At 43.9% G+C, this 22,626-nt stretch overlaps 1 protein-coding gene across 3 annotated transcripts; it reads right to left on the reverse strand.

Annotated features, from left to right (window-relative positions):
• Positions 1-1,130: 1,130 nt before the first annotated feature.
• Positions 1,131-21,161, reverse strand: jcada (junctional cadherin 5 associated a). 3 transcript variants are annotated; one of them, XM_020087851.2, is made up of 5 exons: positions 20,954-21,161; positions 11,648-12,172; positions 8,599-9,528; positions 4,333-7,928; positions 1,131-3,423 (listed from the first exon to the last, which is right to left on the reverse strand). In XM_020087851.2, the coding sequence occupies exons 2-5, from the start codon at positions 12,013-12,015 to the stop codon at positions 3,389-3,391; spliced, it is 4,929 nt and encodes a 1,642-aa protein (XP_019943410.2). In that variant the 5' UTR covers positions 12,016-12,172; positions 20,954-21,161; the 3' UTR covers positions 1,131-3,388. The 3 variants fall into 3 exon arrangements, with proteins under 3 accessions (XP_019943410.2, XP_019943412.2, XP_069368961.1); XM_020087853.2 differs by lacking the exon at positions 20,954-21,161 and adding an exon at positions 20,604-20,922; XM_069512860.1 differs by lacking the exon at positions 20,954-21,161 and adding an exon at positions 17,841-19,548.
• Between the last annotated feature and the right edge of the window lie 1,465 nt (positions 21,162-22,626).

Raw genomic sequence — 22,626 nt, forward strand, 5'->3', positions numbered from 1 at the left:
AATTGTACTTTAATGTAAATGAAAAGTTAAATCAAAGCTCCGGTTGAGTATCAGCATCGAGCCGTTCAAAGTAATCATTCATTTTTTGATGCACTCAAGTGCTGGGACACAGCCAGGAGCAGCAGAAAATACCCTCATCCATCTTTAGAAGGGTCCTGTGATTTGAATTATAATTTAATTTATTAAATGTATTATGCATATATATTAACTTATCCTATAATAGTATTTGATGTAAACCACAATAAATTGCAGCTCTTTTCTTGGACGTCACACAGAGCTTGTTTCTTTCTATGGGAACTTTTTTCACATAAACTGGGATTAATTGCTTGTTCAGTTACATAACTTTACACTCAGATAGATATGGTACTGATTTAAATCATTTTCTTTTATCAAATGCTTTCTTTGGGTCGATTAAGATAAAAATGTTTCGGGGAAAAAAATTGACTGAGCTCCAGAATAGGTTTCCCTTAAACTAATGTCTTGCAGGGTCTAAAATTACAACTCAAGCTCAAATCGATTGTTTGAGTTTATATTCTGCTCACATGGGACACTGCAGTGGATGAGCTGACACACAGCTCTGTGCACTGTACTTAGTGGCAGTGGTGGGATATAGCAAAGTACATGTACTTTTTTTACAGTATGTTACAGTATGTAACAAAGTAGATGTACTATTCATTTTATTAGAAAATATCTGTTCTACCCTACTACATTTTTACAATGCATTGTATTAGATGTTCCCATTTTTTTAATATTTTAAAGTAAATTATTCCCTGCCAAGTGCCCCTGTAGTAGACCGTTGCATTAGATTACACTTAGCAGTATTTTTATTTCAAATTCTTCAAATATATTTAAAACCAAGTACTTACCTTTACTCAAATATAAAAGTTCAATGTGGTACTTTTCTTTCAGTATGTTTTTGTAAAGGTATGTCTCTATTTTTCCTTGCATATATTGGATATTGTATTTTAAACATGTTCAAATTAAAAACATAGCACTTTTTTATTTGTATTTTCACTTCAGTAAATGGGATTTCCCGACAAAAACCTTTACTCTTCTTGCATAACAGTCCTTTGTCATTGCATAAAATAACATATCATAATAATGATTGGAAGAAAATCAGAGGCAAAATGTTTCATGCAAAGACTTTTATTTATGAATAGTCTGCAGTACTGTACAACAGCACAAACTTGTCTCTATTTACGACCATTTTAATGATCATAGCAAATATAGACAAATATTGTGCCTTCAAAAACAGTTCCCTTTTCACAATAAATCTAAAAATACCTTGTTCTGTTTAAATATGTAGCTTAACCTTTGAAAATAAAATATACATTATATGAAATATAACACTTGTTTATTGGATAGACTATATAGTACCAAATGCAATTATATGCAAATACACCCTCTCTCTGTGACGTCTTACGCATTTCATGCACGAAAAAAGAAAATGAAAGATGCTGCGCATACAAAAGAAGCTGTACATACTTCTGTATGAAAATAGAAAATATCAAAGCAAGATGTGCACCAATCGTCTATATTATGTTACAAAGAATTGCAGTACAAAAAAAGACCTACTAGCCAGATAACACGTGACCTGGAACACAGACGTACGGGTACTGGGGGGGGGGGGGGGGGGGGGGGGTAACAGGACAAAAGACGAAACCTCAGACCGAGCTTCCACTGGTGAAGCCAAGTTGGAGCCACTTCCATGCACGTGTCTACAGCCACATCCGACAGGTTCAACATCATATACAGCTGGATCAGAGAGTGACAGGGTCAAACGAGCAACACCACTTTCAGTTTTAGCTTTGAATGTTGGTATTAAACCCAGTGAATGGTGATGTCCAATGCATAGCATAAAGTTCTGTTTGGTATGTTTTTTAATTACTTGTATTGCTACCCCATAAGTGACGTGAGTGTAAACCAATTGCAATTTATGCCCACAACTTATAAAGCACTGATATGTCAACATTAAATTATTAATCGTGTTCAGATACTGTAATATTCCAACAGCTATGTTCTGTACAGCATCAATACTAAGCACCTTCAGCTTAATATTTATTATTATTGCCAAAACAACTCCTAATGTCTCTTTAGTTCGTGAAAGTAAAATGAATCACCGATGTCCAGTTTAAATTAGGATTTGTAAACCGACAACACATGACGTGTGACACACAAATGAAGTTCTCCACAGAAACAGTGTGTACAAGGCACACTGCGATCAATATAGCTACATCTATCGTTTCCTGCAAGAAAAGCACTTCTGAAACTAAGATATGAACAAAGGAATCTCCACAGTTAAATATAGACTTCTGTAAATGCCACAAAATATAGATTTTTCTCTTTGAACAGTATGAGGATTAACAAAAATAACACTTAAATCAGACGTTTCTGATACATGTTGCGATCGCTGATCGCACCGCTGAGCGCGAATCCCTGCGAGTGTAATCTCCGAGTATTTGAGGAGATAATCAGGTGCTCGCTGGTGACATAAAGCCAATAATCTCAGCAGTGCGAATCTAACACTTGTACCAAAAGGTAGGGCTTCAAAGCAAACCTTTAAATGAGATCAGCTCCTTGAAATGGAGACTTACCTCTAAAATCATGTCACAGACGCCCGTACACAACATCTATATTGCTCTTGAGTGAAACTATTCAACAACCACAGTGTTTCTCATTGCAATCCCGGCTCTCTGAGTACATTCTCTATCACACAAGTATAAGAATAAAGAGCAGGGGGTTTCATTATTAGTGACACACCCAAAGACAACACTTCCAAAAATCTAGTCTTTTCTTAACATAGATAAGAAAATATACATTTCTTCGGCAATTAAATGTCTTAAACTGATCTTTTATATTCTTAATAAAATCTAATAACTCTTTCTTATTTACATTTGGTGTAGGTTAATACTGATTGTAATGCAATACTGTTGCCTTTTTGTTTATTTTCACTGTTACATTTCCTTTGTTTGCAGAGCCGGAGCACTTTTACATTCATATTTCAACACCCGAGCAATCGAAGGAGCCCAAGTGCAGAATGGGAATAATGACACGCATTTTTCCAAAAGCAAAATAAGACAACTTCAAAAGGAGGAAGTCCGTCTGCTTGAGCAAATAAACCTTTTCGGGAGGTGGAGTGAATGGAAGGACAAGGATGACAAGGTTGAAAAGGCCTGGAGAATTGGCACCAGCGGTGCCTTTATTTGGCTGTTAAAAAAAATGCTCTCGCAGCACCAGGACAGTCAGTTCCGTGAGAAGTAATGCGTAACAGTATTGGAGGGGTCACGGCAGACAAAGCCATGAGGTGAGATGAAAGCCTTTGTTGTTGGAAAAAGCTGTTAACTTGAGAAAGATAGGTTTCCCCAGTGGTGAAGGGAAGTGTCAGAGGTTACACTCTTTCCACCCGACTGGGGTCGTAGGAGTCTGATGAGAAAATAGAGAGAAGAAAACATGATTGAGAATAAGTCAGAGAGTCAGAGTGTCAGAGCCAAGTTATCTCTCTCAATAAAGTGGGCCTTTAAGGAAAAGTCCAACATTTACACTGAATACACTTCTTTGCTTAATATGAAAAAAGCTATGGTAATCTGTCTGCGAGTTGAGTAAGTAGCAGAATACAGTGAGTGCAGCTCAGCACAAAGACTGGAAGATGGAGGGAAACAGTTAGCCAGAACCCTCACTGTTCTGAAACATGTCTATCAACACTTCTTAAGCTCACTCTCCAGAGTTAGAAAACATGTGATCTGATCTCACATCCCCACTGTATGCAAGTACTATAATACTTTTTAGCCAGTGTGAGTTTGCAGAGAGAGCAAGCAGAGCCAGAAAGGTCTGAGTGAATTAATCTGCTGTGTGACTTTACAATAAGATATTTACAATATCAGGTTTTACTCATTTGAAAAAAACTAGTACTATAGAACAGTACTATAGCTGTACGAGATTCACTCAGCCCCTATGACTCCTCTCTCTCTCTACCTCTTTTTCTCGCTTGCTCGTTCATTCCAACACACAGAGACATCGGATCGTTGGATGAAAGGTTAGTGCACTCCTGTGTGCATGCAAAGGTTATAGTAAACTAAGCAGCTGGCGTAGCTCTAAAAAAACCCAACACCTCTAAGGCTCACTGTTTAATACAGTTTGTTTGCCAAACTGTAAGAAAACCTCAAAAAAGAAAGCGTATGTATATATATATAGTGTATTTCCCAGTAAGTATCACAGTCAGTAAACCTATTTGCAAATAGTTCATGTCCATTCTTGTATGTATCATGTATGTCTTTACTTTGAAGTCAAAATAAGCATATCAAATTATTTATCTCATAATTCTTTGGTACCAACCTGAGACAGGAAGCATCTCCTCATCCTCAATATTTGAGGGGCCACAGATCCCAGAGTTGAAGCTGAGTGGCAGCGTTATCTCTCTCTTGGGAACACTGCGTGGTTTGGGAAGCAGAGGAGGCTTCTGCAGCCTGGTGCGCTGCTTTGGTTTGGGCAACTTTTGTCCCTCAGTGTCTTTTGTCGATTCAGCTTTCCTGACTCTTCTGTCCTCTGCATTCTGTCCATCTCTCACTTTCTCCAAAGGCTTCTTTATATCATCCTCCACAATTTTCAGCTCCACCTCTCCTTCAGACTCCTCTGTTTTTAATTCAACATCGACTTCTTTACTCTCTCTATTGTCTACTTTTAGTGCAATCTCAACATTGATTTCCCCTCCCTCCTCTTCTTGTCTTTGCTCTTCATTACATATCCCTTCTTTCATTTCTCCTTTAAGCTCACCAACATCTTCAGGGTCTCCTGACTTGTCATGTGTTTCATGTGCATTTTCATCTTTATCTGAGTTTTCCACCTCCTCTTCTACTTGCTTCTCCTGAACTTCCTTCTTTACCTCTTCTTGAACCTCGCTCCCCTCTCTATCTCCTCCTTTCTCCTCAGAAACAACATCTCCTCCAGACTCAGAACCTTTGAGACTGAGGCGTCTTATTCGGGACACTGAGTCCAGCTCTTTTAGGCGTGCCATTCTGTCTGTCGTTGATCTGCTCAGAGATGTAGCAGATGAAGAAGCAGAAGAGTTGAGCTTATCTTGCAGGGATTCGATTAGTTTGCATGCCCCACCTCGCCCCTTCTTCTCCACATTACACATGCTCAGTGCTAGCTTCTCATCTGGGGTGACAGGCAGAGATAGATGAAGCTTAGTGGGTGGGAACTCACGCAGGTCCAGGGCTACTGTTGACTGAGTCTCAGGATCCTGATTGTGTTCACCATCACTGTGGTCATTGCTGTGCTTTTGTTCATTATTTTCCTCTTGGTCCAACCCTAATCCTGTCTCCTTCATCTTCTCTGTCTCTGCCCCATGAACAATCAGGGACTCCTCTTTGACTTGCTCACACTCTCCTATCACCTGCTTTGCCTCTTCACTTGGACTTAGTAGTTCCTTGGCCACCGCCACTTCTGTTTCATCCTGGTCTTCCTCAGACTCCTTGTCAGCTACTCCCAAGGCCTCCACTGGAACTACTATACCCAGGATCCGTGCTGCCCTCTGCTCAATGGACTCATTCTCTGGAATGCCTTTTGCGCATTTGACCTCATACAGGTTGCTGAGGTCCTCTGCAGGCAAAGCATTGGCCTTCTCCTTAATCAGTAAGTTCTCCAAATGCTTATCAGCTATTGTTGACTCATTCTTAAAGGAGATAGGCTCAGAGATAGCATATCTCTCCGTATCACCATCAAACACAAAGGAAACCTCCCTGCTCAGCCTTGTGATATGTGGTGAACATTCTTTCTGGGGTGATCTGCTGCTTTCGCTCCTGGTTCTACAGATGCTTAAATTCACATTACCTCTGCAAAGTGGACCACTGTCTGATTTAGCCTTTCTCTCTGTATCCACCTCAGCTTGATGCTCTTTATTTGAATTGTGCTTGGGGCAATCGCCATTTTTAACAAGTGCAACCCTACTGTCCCACAAGAGCTGCACTGTCTGACTAAGCTCCTTGTGATTGAGTGGAGACGGGACTGAGAGTGATCGCTGCATTGGCTCCCCAGGGCCCCCAGGGGTCTCTGTATATACAGTTAGTCCCACGTCCCTCAGCAAGGATTCTTCAGGGACTGGGATGTCCTGTCTATAGAATGGGGTTGAGACGTTGTGCAGGGATAGTGAGGACAGGAGGCAGTTGTCTTCTAGGCCTGGGTTGGGGAGAACAGAGAGCTCATTTGTTGGTGGCATGTTGTTGGCCTGTGGCCTGGAGAATGCAGTCCTCATGTCCATGCAGTCTAGATCAGCAGTAGAAGCCAAGGACTTTGATCTGACTTTTAAATTTGTGGGTTTTTCCATGTGCAGTGGTGGAAGACTGATTGCTTCCCTGCCTGGTTCTGGACCAGCAGTGAAATGTGCTCCTGATTTAAAGTGGTCTAGTCTGTTACTCACCCCATCAAGATAATCAGCGCTCTGACCCACATGGGGTCTCTTGCTGATTGTGTCTTCCATCTCCTTATTAATGCTCTCCAGTTCACCAATGGCATCAAACGGTCGTCGATTCACTGGCTTTAAGAGAAACTGTCCAAAGGCCACTTGCTCTGTACTCTCTGGGGGACAGGAGTTGCTTTTCCTTGGTGAGGATGGCTGCTGGTCTCCCTGATCATGGGCCATGGATGGGGAGGACGGCTCCTGATGTAAGGGTTGCTGGGAGGGTTGAATTACTGGTACTTGTGTTGGGTTGAGACTGGGGCGGGAGAAGGCGCTGTTGCTGGAGGGATGAAGATTTTTCTGGCCTGCCATAGGGTAACCATAAGGGGAACCACTGTCTGTTCCCACACCACTGTCTGTGGTTGTGTCTGAGGCGGACTGAACAGGCTCTTGTCCCCCAGGAGGACTCTGGGGTTCTGGACTTTTTACCACCGTCAATGGTGAACCAGTCTGTGTTTCCTGATTACGGTACTGATTTCCGGGCCAGGACCCGGCATAGCACAACTCTTTGTCTTCCCTGGCTTGGAGTGCCCAGGCATCTATTATCTCCTTCCTCAAAGGAGCCCTCTTATAATTCCTCATTGACGATGTGCTGCTGGTGTGAAAGTGAGAGTAGTGGGATTTGATGGGCATCTCGTTCACAGACTTGCTCCGAACGCTTTGGCTCTCTCTGAGGCCTACAGCAAAGGTTTCTGTTTTAGTGACAGTCAGGCTTGGCATTGTCTCATTGTTGTTCTGATCTGCTGCCAAGTCTTTATTAATGTTTGTTGGTGTGTGAACAGGGACAGAAACAAGGCAGAAGATGGTCTCACTCACTCTTCTCTTTGTGTTCCTGTTGTTCTCTGGCCCTGAATCTGGGGCTATTTTCTTCACTTGTGTGATGGTTTCTGAAAACACTTGGTCTGAGTTTGACCCCTGGCGGGAAGAAGTTCTTGTTAATGGGGCCTGGAAGGTTGCAGAGGGAGATAGAGGAGGACGTTGGTTTTTGGGATATCTGTTGTTGCAATTTTGGTCAGTTGCTGGGAAGTTATCGACAGTCTCTTTGTGCAAATCACTGTGCCACCTGTTATTGTCATTGTCAAACCCGCTAGAAGACGTCTGGTTGGAATCATCGGCCAGTTTGGCAGCGATGAAGGGCCCCAACGGTGGGGGCAAAAAGGCACTGTCGTCGGACACAGGCTCCGACACGGTGACGCTGGGAAGCTCATTGCGAATGTGGCGGATCTTGTCAGCGTCCGTCAAGGAGTTGCCGCCCAGGGCTGAGGAAAAATGGCGGATGCGCGGGTCATCGAAGGGGATGTACTGGACCCCTCCACCAGGGTGCTCCTGGGTAGTATACACTGGATAAAGCTGCTTCTGGCAGGACAAGCTCCTCTCTCTCTGGGGATCAGGCCAAGAACCTACTGGATGTCTGGTGAACCAGTGAGATCCATCTGGAGCCACATGTATCTGCTGGTACACATCCCCTCGGTACCTGAAATTAAAACAACACAGATACACTTTTATTTCAAGCTATGTTAGCCAACCTAGCATTGCTGTATGCTTGGTTGTGTGAGAATGTAGCTTTATAGCACTGGACTATACATTGATAGCCATCAACAAATATTGTTACTGAACAGACAGCATTTTGTGAAGACTGGAGCTTCTCCAATGTTAATGCAGATCCTAAAACCCATTCAGAGAGATAAATTGCAGGGCCTAAAATCCAAATATTCTCAAGGTATTCTCAATAATGCATTTTCACACTTTTTTAAGCTTTTTAGTGCATTAATACAACAAAGATTGTTAAAGTCGTGCCATCTCTGATCACGAACACTGAGAGATTGTTTTTTATAATCCTGTAAAGTGCCTATGAGCCTTGTCAAAAGCACTATAAAATAAATATACATTAGTATTGTTAATTTATAATATAATTGTAATGCACTTATTTTACATTCAAATGTCTTACAAATCATTTAAAACTTATTTCTTGACAAATTTGGTAAAAGTGTTAAAGGTAAATTTCTTCATGTATTTCAACTTTCTCTGCTATTAATTTCCAGCATTAAAATAATGATTTGTGTTAGTCTATTATATATCAAAATATATTTGAGTAATGTCTTGAATATACAGTTTAAAGATAAATCAGAAAAAAGCAAATGTACCTGTAGTCTACAGCAATTTCACTATACCCCCGGTGCCCCCCTGCCATTATAGGGGCTCTTTTATAGGATGGGGGAGGGATGTATCCTGGAGGTCCAGAGTCCTGTGCAAAATAGTCCAGCTGGGGGTCACCTGTCCTTGATATGGGAAGCGGCGTTCTGTCCCTGGACTGGGGGATGACAGAGTCTCTCCCAGACAACACCTCACAGCTTCCCCTGATCTGCTGGTGCATCTCATAGGAGGGTGGTCTGGGGGGCCGGGTGAAGCGGGGCTTTGGTGTCATTGAGAGTTGGTTAGCACTAGCCGGCCTGCCGTTCTCCTGCCAGCGGGGGGTCCGGTAAAGGTCATGGTGTAACATTGGGTGCCCATTGACCCGCCTATACAATTCCTGGCCAGATGATGCTATTTCGACATATTGCAGGCTCTCAGGCTGCAACATCCTCGGCAGGGACTGGGATTTGGCTTTGGTCCTGGGGTGCACTACCATGCCCTCCGGTGTCCTGGCATGGAGCCGCTGCTGCTCCTGTGCCCAACGCTCACCCTCACTCTGTGACAGCTGGCGGCCAAAGTTCACGGCTGGACGCCACTCATCTGTCCCCAAGCTCTGGCATTTCCTCTCAGTCGCCATCTTCCACTGGTGGAGAGCAGCCTCCCTCTCTCTAGTGCGGGCCTGAGTTTGAGCCTGTGCCTGGACCTGAGCCTGGGATGCCCAGCGCTGCCTCTCCTGAGCTGCCCTCTGACGCTCCTCTGCAGACATCTCTTGGCCCCTAGCTTGCTGTGGCCCCTCTGGCCTGCTGTAACCCCCCTGTCCTCCTCCATGGGGATCTCTGAAGTTAGCGTAATCCAAGAGCACAGTAAAGTCCTGGCCTCTTCTCCTCCAGTAGGCCACGTCCTTTGACTGTGGCTGTGGACCTCTGGTGCCATCACAGAACCTGAGAGGAAGCATAAAGTAGATTAAAAGCACTGGTATGTATCAGTAAATAGTTTTTCAGGTTAAACAGTATCTTGATCCCTTTACTCCTACACCTTTTTGAAGTTGAAATAGTGGAGCTGCATTTAACAATTTCTTTAACTGTCCAAAACCCCCATTCTAAAAAACACACATGACTGGGCTACACACAGTAACAATAATTTGAGGCTATGAGCATTTCTATAATTCAAACAATAAAATTATTAAAAATATTGACAAGCAGCTGTTCAGGGCCATTAAATACCATCAGGTCATGATAAAGGAAAAATTAAAAAATGTTTTTGCGCTGTCATTTGGACAGATTAAAACACTTAATTCATATCCCACTAGATGGCGACAGATGACCACGAGTAGCAGAGCAGTGCCTGGTAATTGTGATATTCTATGGAGCATAATGAACACATTACACAATGACACACAGTGGCTGCTAGTCCCCAGATGTCCTCCAAGACAGATCAACAATGTAGAGGACGTTTCATTGAAAGTCTTTCTTTTGCTCTGATCTTTAGCTAAAGCTTGGAGAAAATAAGTAGCATCTCACAAAACCAGAAAAAGGAAAGCTCCCGTTACACAATATCTGTGTGTGGATGGCAAAAGATGTTTGACGGCAGAACTGATGGGCTACAACAAGATGCAATGGTTGATCATTTCAGTCTATTTGTGGAGTGACTGACTGACTGACTGACAACGGAAACAAGACGCAAGCACATGTGTACACACCCGCGAGGCCGAGGCCACTGAACGTCCTTGACATTTCCATCCATAGTCATCACTGGCCAGAGATGCTTGTTGGGGAAGAGGGGGGGTAGCCATGCCAATTTACTAAATCTGAGGGCATCTCATGTAAGATGAGTTACCATCATTAGTCTAATTGGGTCTAAGTTGCACTGCTCAATCCGAGCTCCACGTTTCTTATCTACACTATGACTGCCGGGCAAACCGGGTTTGGATAAGAGGAGAAAAAAGGAGGATGAACAAACAACAGACTGAAATCTCAGAACATATGTCTTAGCAATTTCGACATTCCCAACAGAAAGCTCTAATAGCACTGGTGGAGCAGCGACATGAAAATGAGGATTACTCATCTCAAAGAATAAAACCAAAAAGTGAAAAAATAAAACACTAACACACAATTCAAGGTCATTTGACTATTTTCAGATGCTCTGTCACTGGCTGGTGGCGAAAAGGGATTAGGGGAAAAAAGAAAGTCGGCCAAACAAAATGTAAGGAAAACAGGGGGGGAAAATATCTGACAAGGCTGCCTAATTGTGTGGACATTGGAACAGCTGTATTGACTTTGTCTCAGTTACAGCACACTAACCCCCAGAATTGGTGCAAATAGGCAAACTAAACAATCCTGTTTTTAGGAAAAAACAGATTGGCTGCAGACAGGCGACATCTCTGGAAATATCATGCGGTCCTTATCCAAGAGGGTTTCAATTACATAACTCCAGACGAAAGCTAAATATAGCCTATTCTCCATATTCATATTTAAATAAACCCTACATGGATCTTTTATTATTGATGGTCAATGCATTATATAAGTAGGTGTTAAGCCTTTGAAACAGTGGAAGCCAGCTAGGAATGTGGGTCACGTATGGGGGTAGAATCTGGAAGGGGTTATGCTAACAAACCTGGCAACCTGCATGTGTAAGACTGGGCATGCTCAAATAGGGCACATAGGTTTGCCTGAAAGCTATTTTAAATACAACTCCAAGGTCCCATGTGGCAGATTAAGACTCGAGCACACATTATCCCCTCTCACTCTTCCCCTCCTCAAGACCTGACTGGGAAAAGGAAGACACACAAGGGGAAAGATAGAAGTGAGGACGAGATGACGGAAGGGACTGAGCGGCAGTGTTAACCACTTCCATTAATGTTATGATGTGAAATCCTCATGGAAAACTCCTTGAGAAGCTTAATTTTCATTCATGTGCTCCAATTAAGCACCGTAACAATTAAAAACTCGATCAATCAATCAATAAAGTGTGAGGGCAAGCCATAATCAGGACAGGGCATGCAGACAGTAGTTAGGGTTAGGGTTATTGATCTCAAGGTACAGCACACAGACTTTGTCTTACCCACTGTCCGAGGTCAGCGATTCTCCCAACGAGTGGGTGTCAATGTGGCTCCGGCTCTCAGCTTCCCGCCTGGGCTGGCTCCTGTCCCTGGTTTCGTTGTTGTTGTTGGTGCAGCCGCTGCTATACGGTTGAGGCTGCCTGGTTCCACCACCGTTCCCATAGGGTGCCCCTCTTTCATAGCCGTTCACTGTCCGGGGGCCGGGCCTGTTCTCCAGGATATCATGGTGTTTGCTGTAGGATGGCGGTGAGGATGAAGAAGCCTGGCGGGACGAGGACGCGGGGGCTGGGGTAGGGGTGGAGGAGGGGGTGGTGGTATGCTTGGGCAGCTTGTATCCATGAGAGATGAGGAGGTCCTCCACGCTGTACATGGTCGCATTTGTTTATGCTGGTGTGGTTATATTTTTTCCTCTCTCTCTCTTTTTTTTATTTTGGGAGAGGAAGGTAGGTCGGTTGTCAAGGCGTCTCTGCTTCTTCCCTACGTGCAGCGGCAGGATCACCGGCACAGCTGCGCAGCTGAGGCCATTGCTGGGGAAAAAAGAAAAAGGGGGAATGACATGAAGAGACAAGAAGAGAGACAAAAAATAGGAGGTGACAGTAAAACCATTATCCCGTGTCCAGTTTTTGTCAAGGGTCCCAACCCATGTGGACAGTTGAGAGGACCAAACAAAAAGAGATCCCCGGACCCAAATTCTGAGCTGCCATCCACGACAAAACCAAGATCACCCGCCTTCACCAGCAGCCTTTGCCTGCCTCCTCGTCTTCTCCAGTCCTCCTAGCAACAACCTTCTTTCCATCTCACTCGGAGATCACCAGCACCTAAACCCGATCCATAACGGAGTCGGACTGGGAGGTCAAACATACACTCTTCTGCAGAAATCTGCAGTGAAAAAACACAAAATGCCACTGTTTACAGTGGGCTCCCTGGAGACTTCCATACAGTGGCTGTTAGCAGCCAACCGCTACCCACATTTTGCATCAGTGAGCCAACTAGGGAATTGTATTCCTCTCTGCTCACCTCTGCATTGTCTCTTTTTACATCTCTTTTCCTTCTCAAAGGATGTTACGGTTCAAGTTTAAAAGGATAAAGACATTTTTTTCAACCATATCCTCTAAATATATCTCTGGGTTGATTAAGGTTAGGTGTATTCACACAGCCCTTTAAAAGTAAACTTAAAATACTTCAACAAAGTATGGAATTGTTAAAAGATGCAGATATGAATTCACATTCTTTTACGTGTGTTTCCAGAAACAATTAGCAAAGTATTCGACTGACAGAAAAACATTCTGACATAATACTCTATTAATCTCATCTTCACAGGTTGTCAAGTAATTTTTTAATTAAAATTTTAATGTCTCCCGTTTTTCAACTATGAATATTGTTTTTTTTTTTTATTTGGTAGTTATTCCTCACTCTTGTTGAGGGTTAAGGATGGAGGATGTCGCACATTGTTAAGCCCTATGAGACAAATTGTAATGAATATGGGCTGTACAAATCACTTATGCTGTCGAATCCCAGCCACCTCTGCTATAGCGCGCTGGTTACCTGTTTATTCAGATTTATTGTTAAACGTATTGGATTTCCGAATTTCATACTGAATTAGTGTTTTCAACTATTGTTCAGACATGACAAGTGTTTTGGTCACTTGGTAAATGTGAGAGACTATTTTCTGACACTGTGTAGACTACACCGTCTGCACATTAATCAATAACAGATAGCTCTAGTGTTTTAAACAAGCTTGTAAATAGAACAGCTGGAGGGGGACATCACAAACACAAAGCAGGTAATCTGCAAAAACTGCAAAGGTTAAAACGTATAATTATGACATTTGCTGCCTGCCCCCAAAAAAGACTACAAGTAGCATCACGAACTGATGAGGAAGTGTATGATGACACCCAGGGTGCATCTGCTCATGATGTAATGCCCTTGATGAAGTCACGCTTGCTGCCTTGTCGACAGGACAGATGCTGCTGCAGCCCACTCATTCAATACTCTCCAGTGAAACAGACTGCCAACAAACCTGGCTGTCCTTAATAAGAAATGGCATTCAGGAGCAGCAGTGTGGGACTTGTTGCCAGAATCAAACGCTGTTCAGACAGTTTAAAAGCCAATCACACTATGATTGTTTAATGGCACGAGTCAAATTGCTTTGTTTTCGGCTCTGGAAAACAGACGGCCGAGACAGAGGGAAATGTATTCAGCTGCAAACAGATTAGCATTTGTTTAGCTTCTTGGCATTTGGTTAGGCTTGATAGCACCATAGAGATGGGAAAAAATCCATCTATAAATGGAGCCCTGACTCAGAGGGCAGCATCACTACCCGTGTCTCCTTCCTCCCCTCCCTTTGCTATAGTCCTCCTTGTACCTGAACCGTAGGATAGCCTACTAGGTGATTAACAGGATCCAAGACCGTGAAATGCCGCTCCCTTTGTATGTCTGGCTCTCTAATACGATTATCTTTTTAATTTAAAACCTTAAACCTGTTAGTTTTGGAGGATTGACTCTTGGCGCTTGCCCAGTTCATATTTTTGTTGAGTTTAACTCTTTCCATTTGTGTTTTTGAATAATCTCCTCAAGGAGAGGCTACAGTCCTGAGTCTGATTGGGACGTTCTTGTGAACAATGTCATTGCGATCCAAAAAAGGGTTTTTTATGCTTTATTTTCTTCAAGATGAGCATAAGAACACAATTTTGCATGAACTTTAGCTGAACTCGTGCTGGGAAACAGGCCAGTGACTGGTCAATAACTCACACTGTGTTTCTGACAAACTGTAAATGGCAGCAAAATGCAATCCACTATGGTCTTTTTTGTTGCCATTTGTCACTTCAGATTATTCACCGAAACTCATTTGACCAACATGAACATTTCTCTGAGGTGTAAACATTTTCGTCTGTATATTAAATTAAGAAGCACCACCAGGTATCCCGTTACAGGAACTCATATCAGGCCTTGAGATCAGAGACTGGCATCATACCCTTTCCTTCCGGTAGATGAGGCTTATCCCTCCAACCAGGCAAAGGCTTAATTAAGTGAGGCTTAGGTAAAGGGTTATTATTTATTAATATGATAATTCCCTTTTGTTATGATAGTAGCAGATAACATGTCTTATCTGAACATCCATATGCTGTCTAATCGAGCTAAATCCTTAATCTCAGCTCTTGGTGTCATCACCAAATTTGGATTATCTGCATCACCAGTAAAAGTAAGGAGTCGCATCCTCTAAAAGTGACCTGCCCGCACTCAGCAACCCCCCTGCTCACCATAACCCCACTCCCTCCTTCTCATGACAAGCACCATTTAAATACTGCTAATGCTGTTACGCAATGGAATTACCCATTTTATTTCAAATAAAACCTCTGATTCAAGCAGTGGTATCAAACAATGGTCAGCTTTCATTCCCTCAAAACACAACAACATTGTGTTTCGTTACAATGCCTTCTTGTGTGAAAAAGACTGGCAAAAGGGGGGGGGGGCAAGAAAAAAAAAGTGCATATCTGCTGTATTTTTAATGACACTCCAGCTCACTGCTCAAAGAGAGAAATTAATGATACAGTTTATGGATAACATATGCTGCAAAGTAAGCTAAAAATAAACAGAACCACATGGGGGCTGGCATTTCCCTACAGACGACCCTCACACCATCACACCAGCCCCCACATTTTCTCTAATCAGTCACTGTACACTGCTACTGTAACATCATCGTTTTTACATTTAATATGCACTGAAATATGTAAGACCTCAGAGACCACCACTTTTCAGGTCAAGTGAACTCGTGTCAAGGCCTCGGCTTGTTTATTAAAACGGATACAAGCAATTTTTTTTTAGCTGTGTGAGAATTTGGGGGGAGGCGTGCCCTTACACTGGTGGCTACACCAGCGGCAGGCTGCAGGGGCATGACGGCTTGCAGGTTGACAGTTTGGTGTCAGCTCCTTATTCATGACCCAACTGAGATGAGGGCATGGTGGAGAGGTGGGAAGGGAAGCAGAGGGACAGCATGGGTGGCAGACAATGCAGGACAGAGACCTTGATCAGGCCTCAGGGAGGACAGAACTGCAGTGTTAGAAAATGGTGCAAATTATTTGGGTTACAGGCAGCAGAATAAATCCCACTATATACACAACTAAACTTTTTAGACAGTGAAACGTCATTATTGTCTACGAAAGTATGACAAGAGGTGAAGAGTTTCTGCACTGTGGTCAAAACAAATTGAGCAACAGTGATAAATGTTTTCCTGAGGAGGACACAGAGATGTGTTAAAATAGCACATCCCTGTTAAAAGTGGAGAGCTACAGACAGAAACAATCTGGACTTAACAGGTTCCAGAATAAAGGCACCACTACAAAAGAAATCTCCAACACCAGCGCCTGGAACCGAAAAGACGATAAGTCTGCTTCCTAAAAATATTCCACAAGAGCCGCACCTCTCCACCACATTGTTCCTTGGATCTATAACAACTGACCCGAGTGGGTGTGTACTTGGCCAGTCTCTGGCCTGCATCTGCACGCACACGAGTTTCTCAGGGATGACAGCCCATCACATTCAGCAAACAGCAACGGTCCACAGACTGTTTATCTATGTGACATCACTGTGTCCAGCAAAGGGGCCGCCTCTCTTCCTGAGGAAGTGCGTAGCTGTGAGGACGGAGGAGAGCCGACGGTGTCGCAAATGTTTCCAATCAGGCTCTCTGCAAGCTCCTGTTTGTCCTGGGGAAAAGAAGCTGGACGCCTGCCTCTGGCTGAGACTGGAGGAATAAACCGCCAGGCAATCCGGGCCATATTTTACCAATACTGACCTCTAGGAAGCACAATGTTCTGCACATCAGGTAGACTGTAACTCAGCAACATAAAGTGTGGGCATGTTATCTGGGGAGCTATCGGCCCTCTGGACACTGGCAATCCATCAGAAAAATCCCACTGGACTCAGCAGCCATGCAACTAGTTTAGGCCAATTATATCCTGCTGCACCAACCAAAAACAAAGGTTGTGATTTACTTCTAACAGGTGGGCATATATTTAAATGAAATGATTTCCCTGTCTAGCGCAAGACAAGCCCATTACCACGTTGCAACTCATGTGCTTTCTCCAGTATCCACACCCTCCTGCTAGAGAGAGTACAGCGAACAGGCAAGGCCCATGCATTGTGAGTCAATTAGCTCATGTGGAAAGGTTTAGCCAAAAAAACACCCACTCGCATTATTTTGTTGAGCATATCCCATGGCAACAGTTGTTTTGCTTTTGTGAATGGCAGCTTGCAGACAATAGCATGTGGGCTGCTCAGATATTCCCGCTGCATTGCCACAGTCCAAAACTTATTACAGTCAGACTCCACTGGCAGCGAAATCAAAGGCAGGATGGGGGTGGGAGTGGGAGTGTGGGAGGGGGGACAGAGGGGCGGGGGGGCTAGAGTTGTTTTTATCCCATCCTATTCTAACACATCACAGTCTGCAGCACTGTGGCGTGGTTTCAGACTCATTTCAGCCTGTCAAAAAGCTGTGCTGCCGAACATTCGTCATCAGTTTTCATGCAAACATTTGTATCTCAAGTGGCTCGCGCATAGGAGCAGCATAGCTAATGGCTCATTAATGCATATGGCAAAGCTGTACAGTAAACATAAGACACTGCTGATGTGAAGGTAATTACATAAATAGACTCATTTTCTATTGTAAAGAATGCTTAGCTCAGTTTAGCTCAAATGCAGGAATTTGACGTCATGAAATCTTCTTCAACTGAACGCATCCAACATTCATGCATTATGTGCAGGGGAGATTCAGGGCTGAGCATTTGCTCCACAGATCGTGCCAGCATTTCAAAATCATCATTTCATGTGAGAGGAAAATAAAACATAAAGGAGGGGGCATATTAAGCGTGCTAATCCAACGAGGCACTGTGCTGCTACACAGTAGGCTTCACCTGCACTGAACTATTCCCAGGCCATGCTGCTTCTGAGCCTGCCAAACTGGCTTCATAATTAGTGTCTGTCAAGGTCCGGGCATTGCTTGAGATGACAGTGGCATGGTTTATTAGCCAGGAACACAGTGATCAAAGGGTTAGCAATACTGGCTCTCTGCTACTCAGATGTGGACTCTGCATGCCTCTTGCTCCTTGTTATAGACGGAAAGGTAATAAACAATCTAACAGAGACGAGAGAATATGCTGCAACGAGAAAGTTTAAACACATTTAGTGCATGATATTTACAGGCAGCTGAAGGGAGGCGGCAACAGCAGTCTGTGATGCAGATTACAGGTGGGGTGAACAGGCTCTTCCACACGATGTAACTGAAGTGTTGTCGTGATGGATGGCCCGATGAATGTGGAAAACGGCTATGTAAACACATGAAAATGAAGTGGTCAGGGTTATCTCAAGGGCTTAATCACTGCATGAGCATAAAACTGAGAAAAATAAAAATCACAAAGCAGGCAGCTCAACCATCTGCCAAACATATGGACATCCACCAGGCTAGCACTCAGGCAGGACATAACAATATATACACCGAGTGTGCTTTCCACGTCATTTCATGCCTCCGATTCAATGCTCTGTATTCTCGCTCTGAGAGCCGCACTAGCAGATGTCAATAGCTTTCACACGTTTCTGGCTGGCTTCACCCACCAGACTCCTTCCTCCCGCCTGCGTCACCTCTGCTCTGACATCACATGTGACATCAGGCAGCACCTCCGAGGGGATCCCTGTAGCCGGGCAAACATCAGATGACTTTCAGAGGCTTCAGCTGCTGCTACCCAATGGCAGAAAAACTCATTTTCTTGATGTGACTGGCCTAGAAATACAGCTCAAGACTGACAGACAGACGAGAGAGAGAGAGGAAAGAGCTGTCTACCATGAAAGATGTTAAAACAGCTAGTGCACACACACACACACACACACACACACACACACACACACACACACACACACATAGTGGAAAGAGGAAAATCTAGCCCTAGGATAACCAGATTGGCTGCAGCACCAGTAGGAAGTAATCCCAGCCCTCACTTATCGCTCTCTGTTCGGACCACTCCTGAAAGTTAAACTGGTGTGACTCATTTCATAGCTGTGGAGGGCCCCTCCAGTTTCGCTGACCAAACCCTTTCCTCCGCTGCTGGAAGGAATTAATGAGCTGCTTCCCTTCTTAATACGCTCCCCGTCCCACCACACTTCGCCCCCCCTCAGGGCATCTAGCAGGGGCCTTGCGTTCACACACCATCTCAATATCAAGGATGTGTGACAGACCCACCACATAACACACATGCGCCCACACACACTTAAGATTTCTCTCACTCTTTTCTGCTCAAACTGCATATTAGCTGCTGCTGATCTGAACTATTTTTTTGCAGTATGTTTTTTTTATTTATTCATCAGCTTCTGGTACCCACAAATCCAGCACACTCTGTCTAGAAAATGCCCATATGCTGACATTTACTGACAGTATCTGATGTAAGCTCACTGAGCTATGAAAGGTCTTGGCAAGAGGGAACAGATCACTCCTGGGCAGCGTTAACAGTACTTCAATAAATACAATAAACAACACTACCTAGAATAATCAGACCTGAGGGCATGAGAGAACAGTGCTAATAACAGTGAGTCAGATTACTACCTAGGTGGAGGTTGTTCGCTGCAACAACATTGTGATAACTCAATAATAACATTATCTTGAGCCGATCAGATCTTTGACAGTCTCTCCTCCGGAGGTCCATAACTGACAAGCAGCAATGTACCTGCAAGATCTAAAATTAAAACCATTAAGCAGCTGAAATCACTGTGACAAAACAGGAGGTATGAAGAGCAGTGGTAAGTGTTTCATCCATTGAGAGCTGCATGGGCTATAAAATGTAACTACACCATAAAACCCTCTTTAAGGTCAGCATCCAATAGTCCAAAAGTAAATCTGAGCACATAACATTTACCAATTTCAGCCGAGTGACAGCAGGATGGCTGCTCTGACAGTGGATCCATGCAAGGTTATAAAACAAGGCGGTGCATGCAGGAGGCAGCGTGTAGGGGGGGGGGGGGGGGGGGGGAGGTCAAGCAGCAGCAGCCATCATCGTGCAAACATGCTGCAGGTGTGACAAAGTGACAGCATGCAAACATCACAGCGACCTGAACTTGGCAGACCATTTGCCAAAGGCTGTTCGCAGCTCATTTCCATTGCCATTTGTTGTTCCCGAGCATCCGTGCAGAATCGAGAGCTACACACGTTTCTGGACCCGATTGTTATCATCGCCATCATCATCATCATCTCGGTATGAAATGACTGACAGGCTTGGCGTCATGCTCGCCCCGCTGGTTCCCATGCAGGTTGCTCTGGTAGCATTTCTAGCCTGTAACCCCCGATGCGCGCAGCTCACAGATGCAGGACAGCAAAGCAAGCAGGAATACCATTTAACATCTGCCTGTTTAAGGTCTCGCAACAATGCAATCCAGGTGTGGACCTGTTTTCACAAGACCTGACACTTCTACTGATAAACAGAGGTCCCCTCTTAAATTCGGCATATAAATGAACTACTATAAAGACTACATTTCAATGACAGCACTGTTTTATAACTCCTACTGCTAAATGTCTCCCATCGCAGCTCAGCGTGGATGGAATAACACTCAGAAAAACACCATTCTACAAGTTGAAATTCTATAAGAGTAATTAATAGATGTTTGGAGTAACACAGAAAGCAAACGGAAAACAAGCTATGACCACAGTATTTCGCTTGAGTGCTTAATTAGTGTCCTTCTCCATCCAAATCCCCTCTCGCCAGCTAGGACGCACAAAACTGCGTAATTTGGACGGAGTTTGGCCTCTCTCTCTCCCGCAGCTCAGACAGCGGCACAGCGGCGCTAGCGCTAGCCCGGCTAGCTCCATCAGCAATCTTTAACCTTCAGCTGACAGGAGAGAGCGCGTCCGCAAACTGTGGCAGCCGCACACGCTTCAACTTTAAAATAAATGAAAGATCCGCCATCCTCCCACTGCTTCACCTTCTGAACGTCGCGTCCGGAAAGTGCCACGGTGCCGTCCTCGATCCTCTAATCCCGGGCGGAGGAGGCAGGGACGAGCCGGAGACGGGAGAGGAGAGCGCGGCGGCGGCGGCGGCGGTGGAGCTGCTGCGGCTCGGCTGAGAGTTGAGTGAGGGAGCCGCTGGAAAATGTTGAGGCGCAAGATCTCAGCCTCTGTCTGCCACACACACACACACGCACGCACGCACGCATGCACGCACACACAGCAGCTCGTCCCCTCAGCATGTGTCGTCAAATTAAAAGCACAGAAACAAACCCCTGGTTCAACGCGCGGTGCATGGCTCGACCAGAATCCACTTTTTTTTTTTTACCTGTGAGATGCGTGGTTGCGTTGCCGCCTAGTCTCCAGTGGTCATCCCGGCCGCTGCTGTGGACGGACTGAGCTGAGATCTGCTGAGGGAACAGCCCCTGTGTTCACTCGGCAGTGAGGAGGCTGCCCTCCTCTCCAGCGGGGAGGCAGCTGGATGCTGCTCACACAGAAGGTCACTTCACACTCAGCGTTTCAACACACTCTGCACACACATGCTGGAGAAACATTTGCCTGCGATTTGTACTAAATCCTAAAGTAAGAAAAATATATACTGTATCCTCCCTCTCAAGGATTCCTTATAAATACTGTTAACCCCATGTCTCTTGTCCTGTCCATTCTGTCCCTGCACTATCTATCTGTCTTTCTGTCTATCTATCATCTAGTCTAACTACCTGTCTACCTACCTACATAGTCTACCTACCTACCTGTCTACCTACCTACATAGTCTACCCACCTACACGGCTACGTGTTCTAACTAATGTCAGAAGGTTGTATAACTTGCAAATAAGAATGCATGTCACCTTCACACATCCATGTCTGTAGGCTATCTATGTTAATATATATATATGGAATAGTAGGCTTTGTACATGCAGGCAACAAATGGGATTATATGTATTTGACACCTTGCCTTTGAGAAATGTGTTTATTTTTTAATAATATTAAACCTCCCAGACTTGCTTTATTTGCATGAACATAGGCAGATATTCAGCGATTGGGCGATTATCAGAATACTCTTCAATTCGTTAGAAAAGTGATTATAATTGAATCTCCTCCAACATTGGCACACATGACAATTTGCCTCTGTCTTTCCTCTTATAGACTTGATTTGATGATGTCACCTTGGGCTTAATAGAAAAATAATGGCCATTTTTATCTCTTTCTTTCTGACCTTTTATAGTTCATTTGACAATTAAAATAACTTGAAGCTAAAAATGCATCTGGGGTCTACATGGGAGCAGGACTAATTTAATTTCTGTACATATTAACCTTTCTACAACTATGTTATTTAGAGCAGTTGTTCAAACTTCAAGTCCCCAGTTTTTTTTTTTATGTTTGCTCTCCTGTAAGGTTTGCCAAATCCTATACTTTACGTCTGTCTGGCTCCAAGCCTTCACAGCTGAAAGTTGTACTCTGTTTCCAACTCTTAAAAAGAACAGAGGAGCCTAAAATCTCCATAATATTGACACAGATGTTGCATATAACTGAGTTCCCCTGAAAATAAGGGAGGCTGGTAGGCTTCTGTCGGCCCTCGCTTGTGTATTCCCACAGTGGAAATAATTTCAGTGGACTGCCTTGTGTCTGACCATTGACATATACATCCTCTAATTTATTTGAAATGTCTGCTTTGGCTGTCCACTTTGCATGATCATAGCTGTTGATGTGTTCTCCGGTTAATAGCCTCCATGCAGTGGTGGAAGAAGTCTTCAGATATTTTATTTAAATGAAAGTAACGACAAAGCAGTGTAAAAATATTCCATTACAAGTAAAAGTCCAGTGTTAAAAGCATTCCATATCCTACTCAAAGAAAAGCAGAGAAGTATCATCCAGCTATACTGCTTTGGTCCCTGTGACTGATACATTATAATATATGACATAATTACAGAATTAATACTCAATCCTCATGTGCACGCAGCACGTTACTGCTGCCAGAGGTGGAGCTAGTTAAAACTACAG

This window comes from Paralichthys olivaceus, chromosome 17 (genome assembly GCF_024713975.1).
Source record: "Paralichthys olivaceus isolate ysfri-2021 chromosome 17, ASM2471397v2, whole genome shotgun sequence".
Classification (NCBI taxonomy): domain Eukaryota; kingdom Metazoa; phylum Chordata; class Actinopteri; order Pleuronectiformes; family Paralichthyidae; genus Paralichthys; species Paralichthys olivaceus.

Coding starts and splice junctions, on each gene's coding strand:
- jcada (XM_020087851.2), bottom strand. CDS start 12,015: ATGTACAGCGTGGAGGACCTCCTCATCTCTCATGGATACAAGCTGCCC. Junction 9,529..11,647: donor TCGCTGACCTCGGACAGTGG/GTAAGACAAAGT, acceptor GCTTCCTCTCAG/GTTCTGTGATGGCACCAGAG. Junction 3,424..4,332: donor GGAGATGCTTCCTGTCTCAG/GTTGGTACCAAA, acceptor TTTTCTCATCAG/ACTCCTACGACCCCAGTCGG.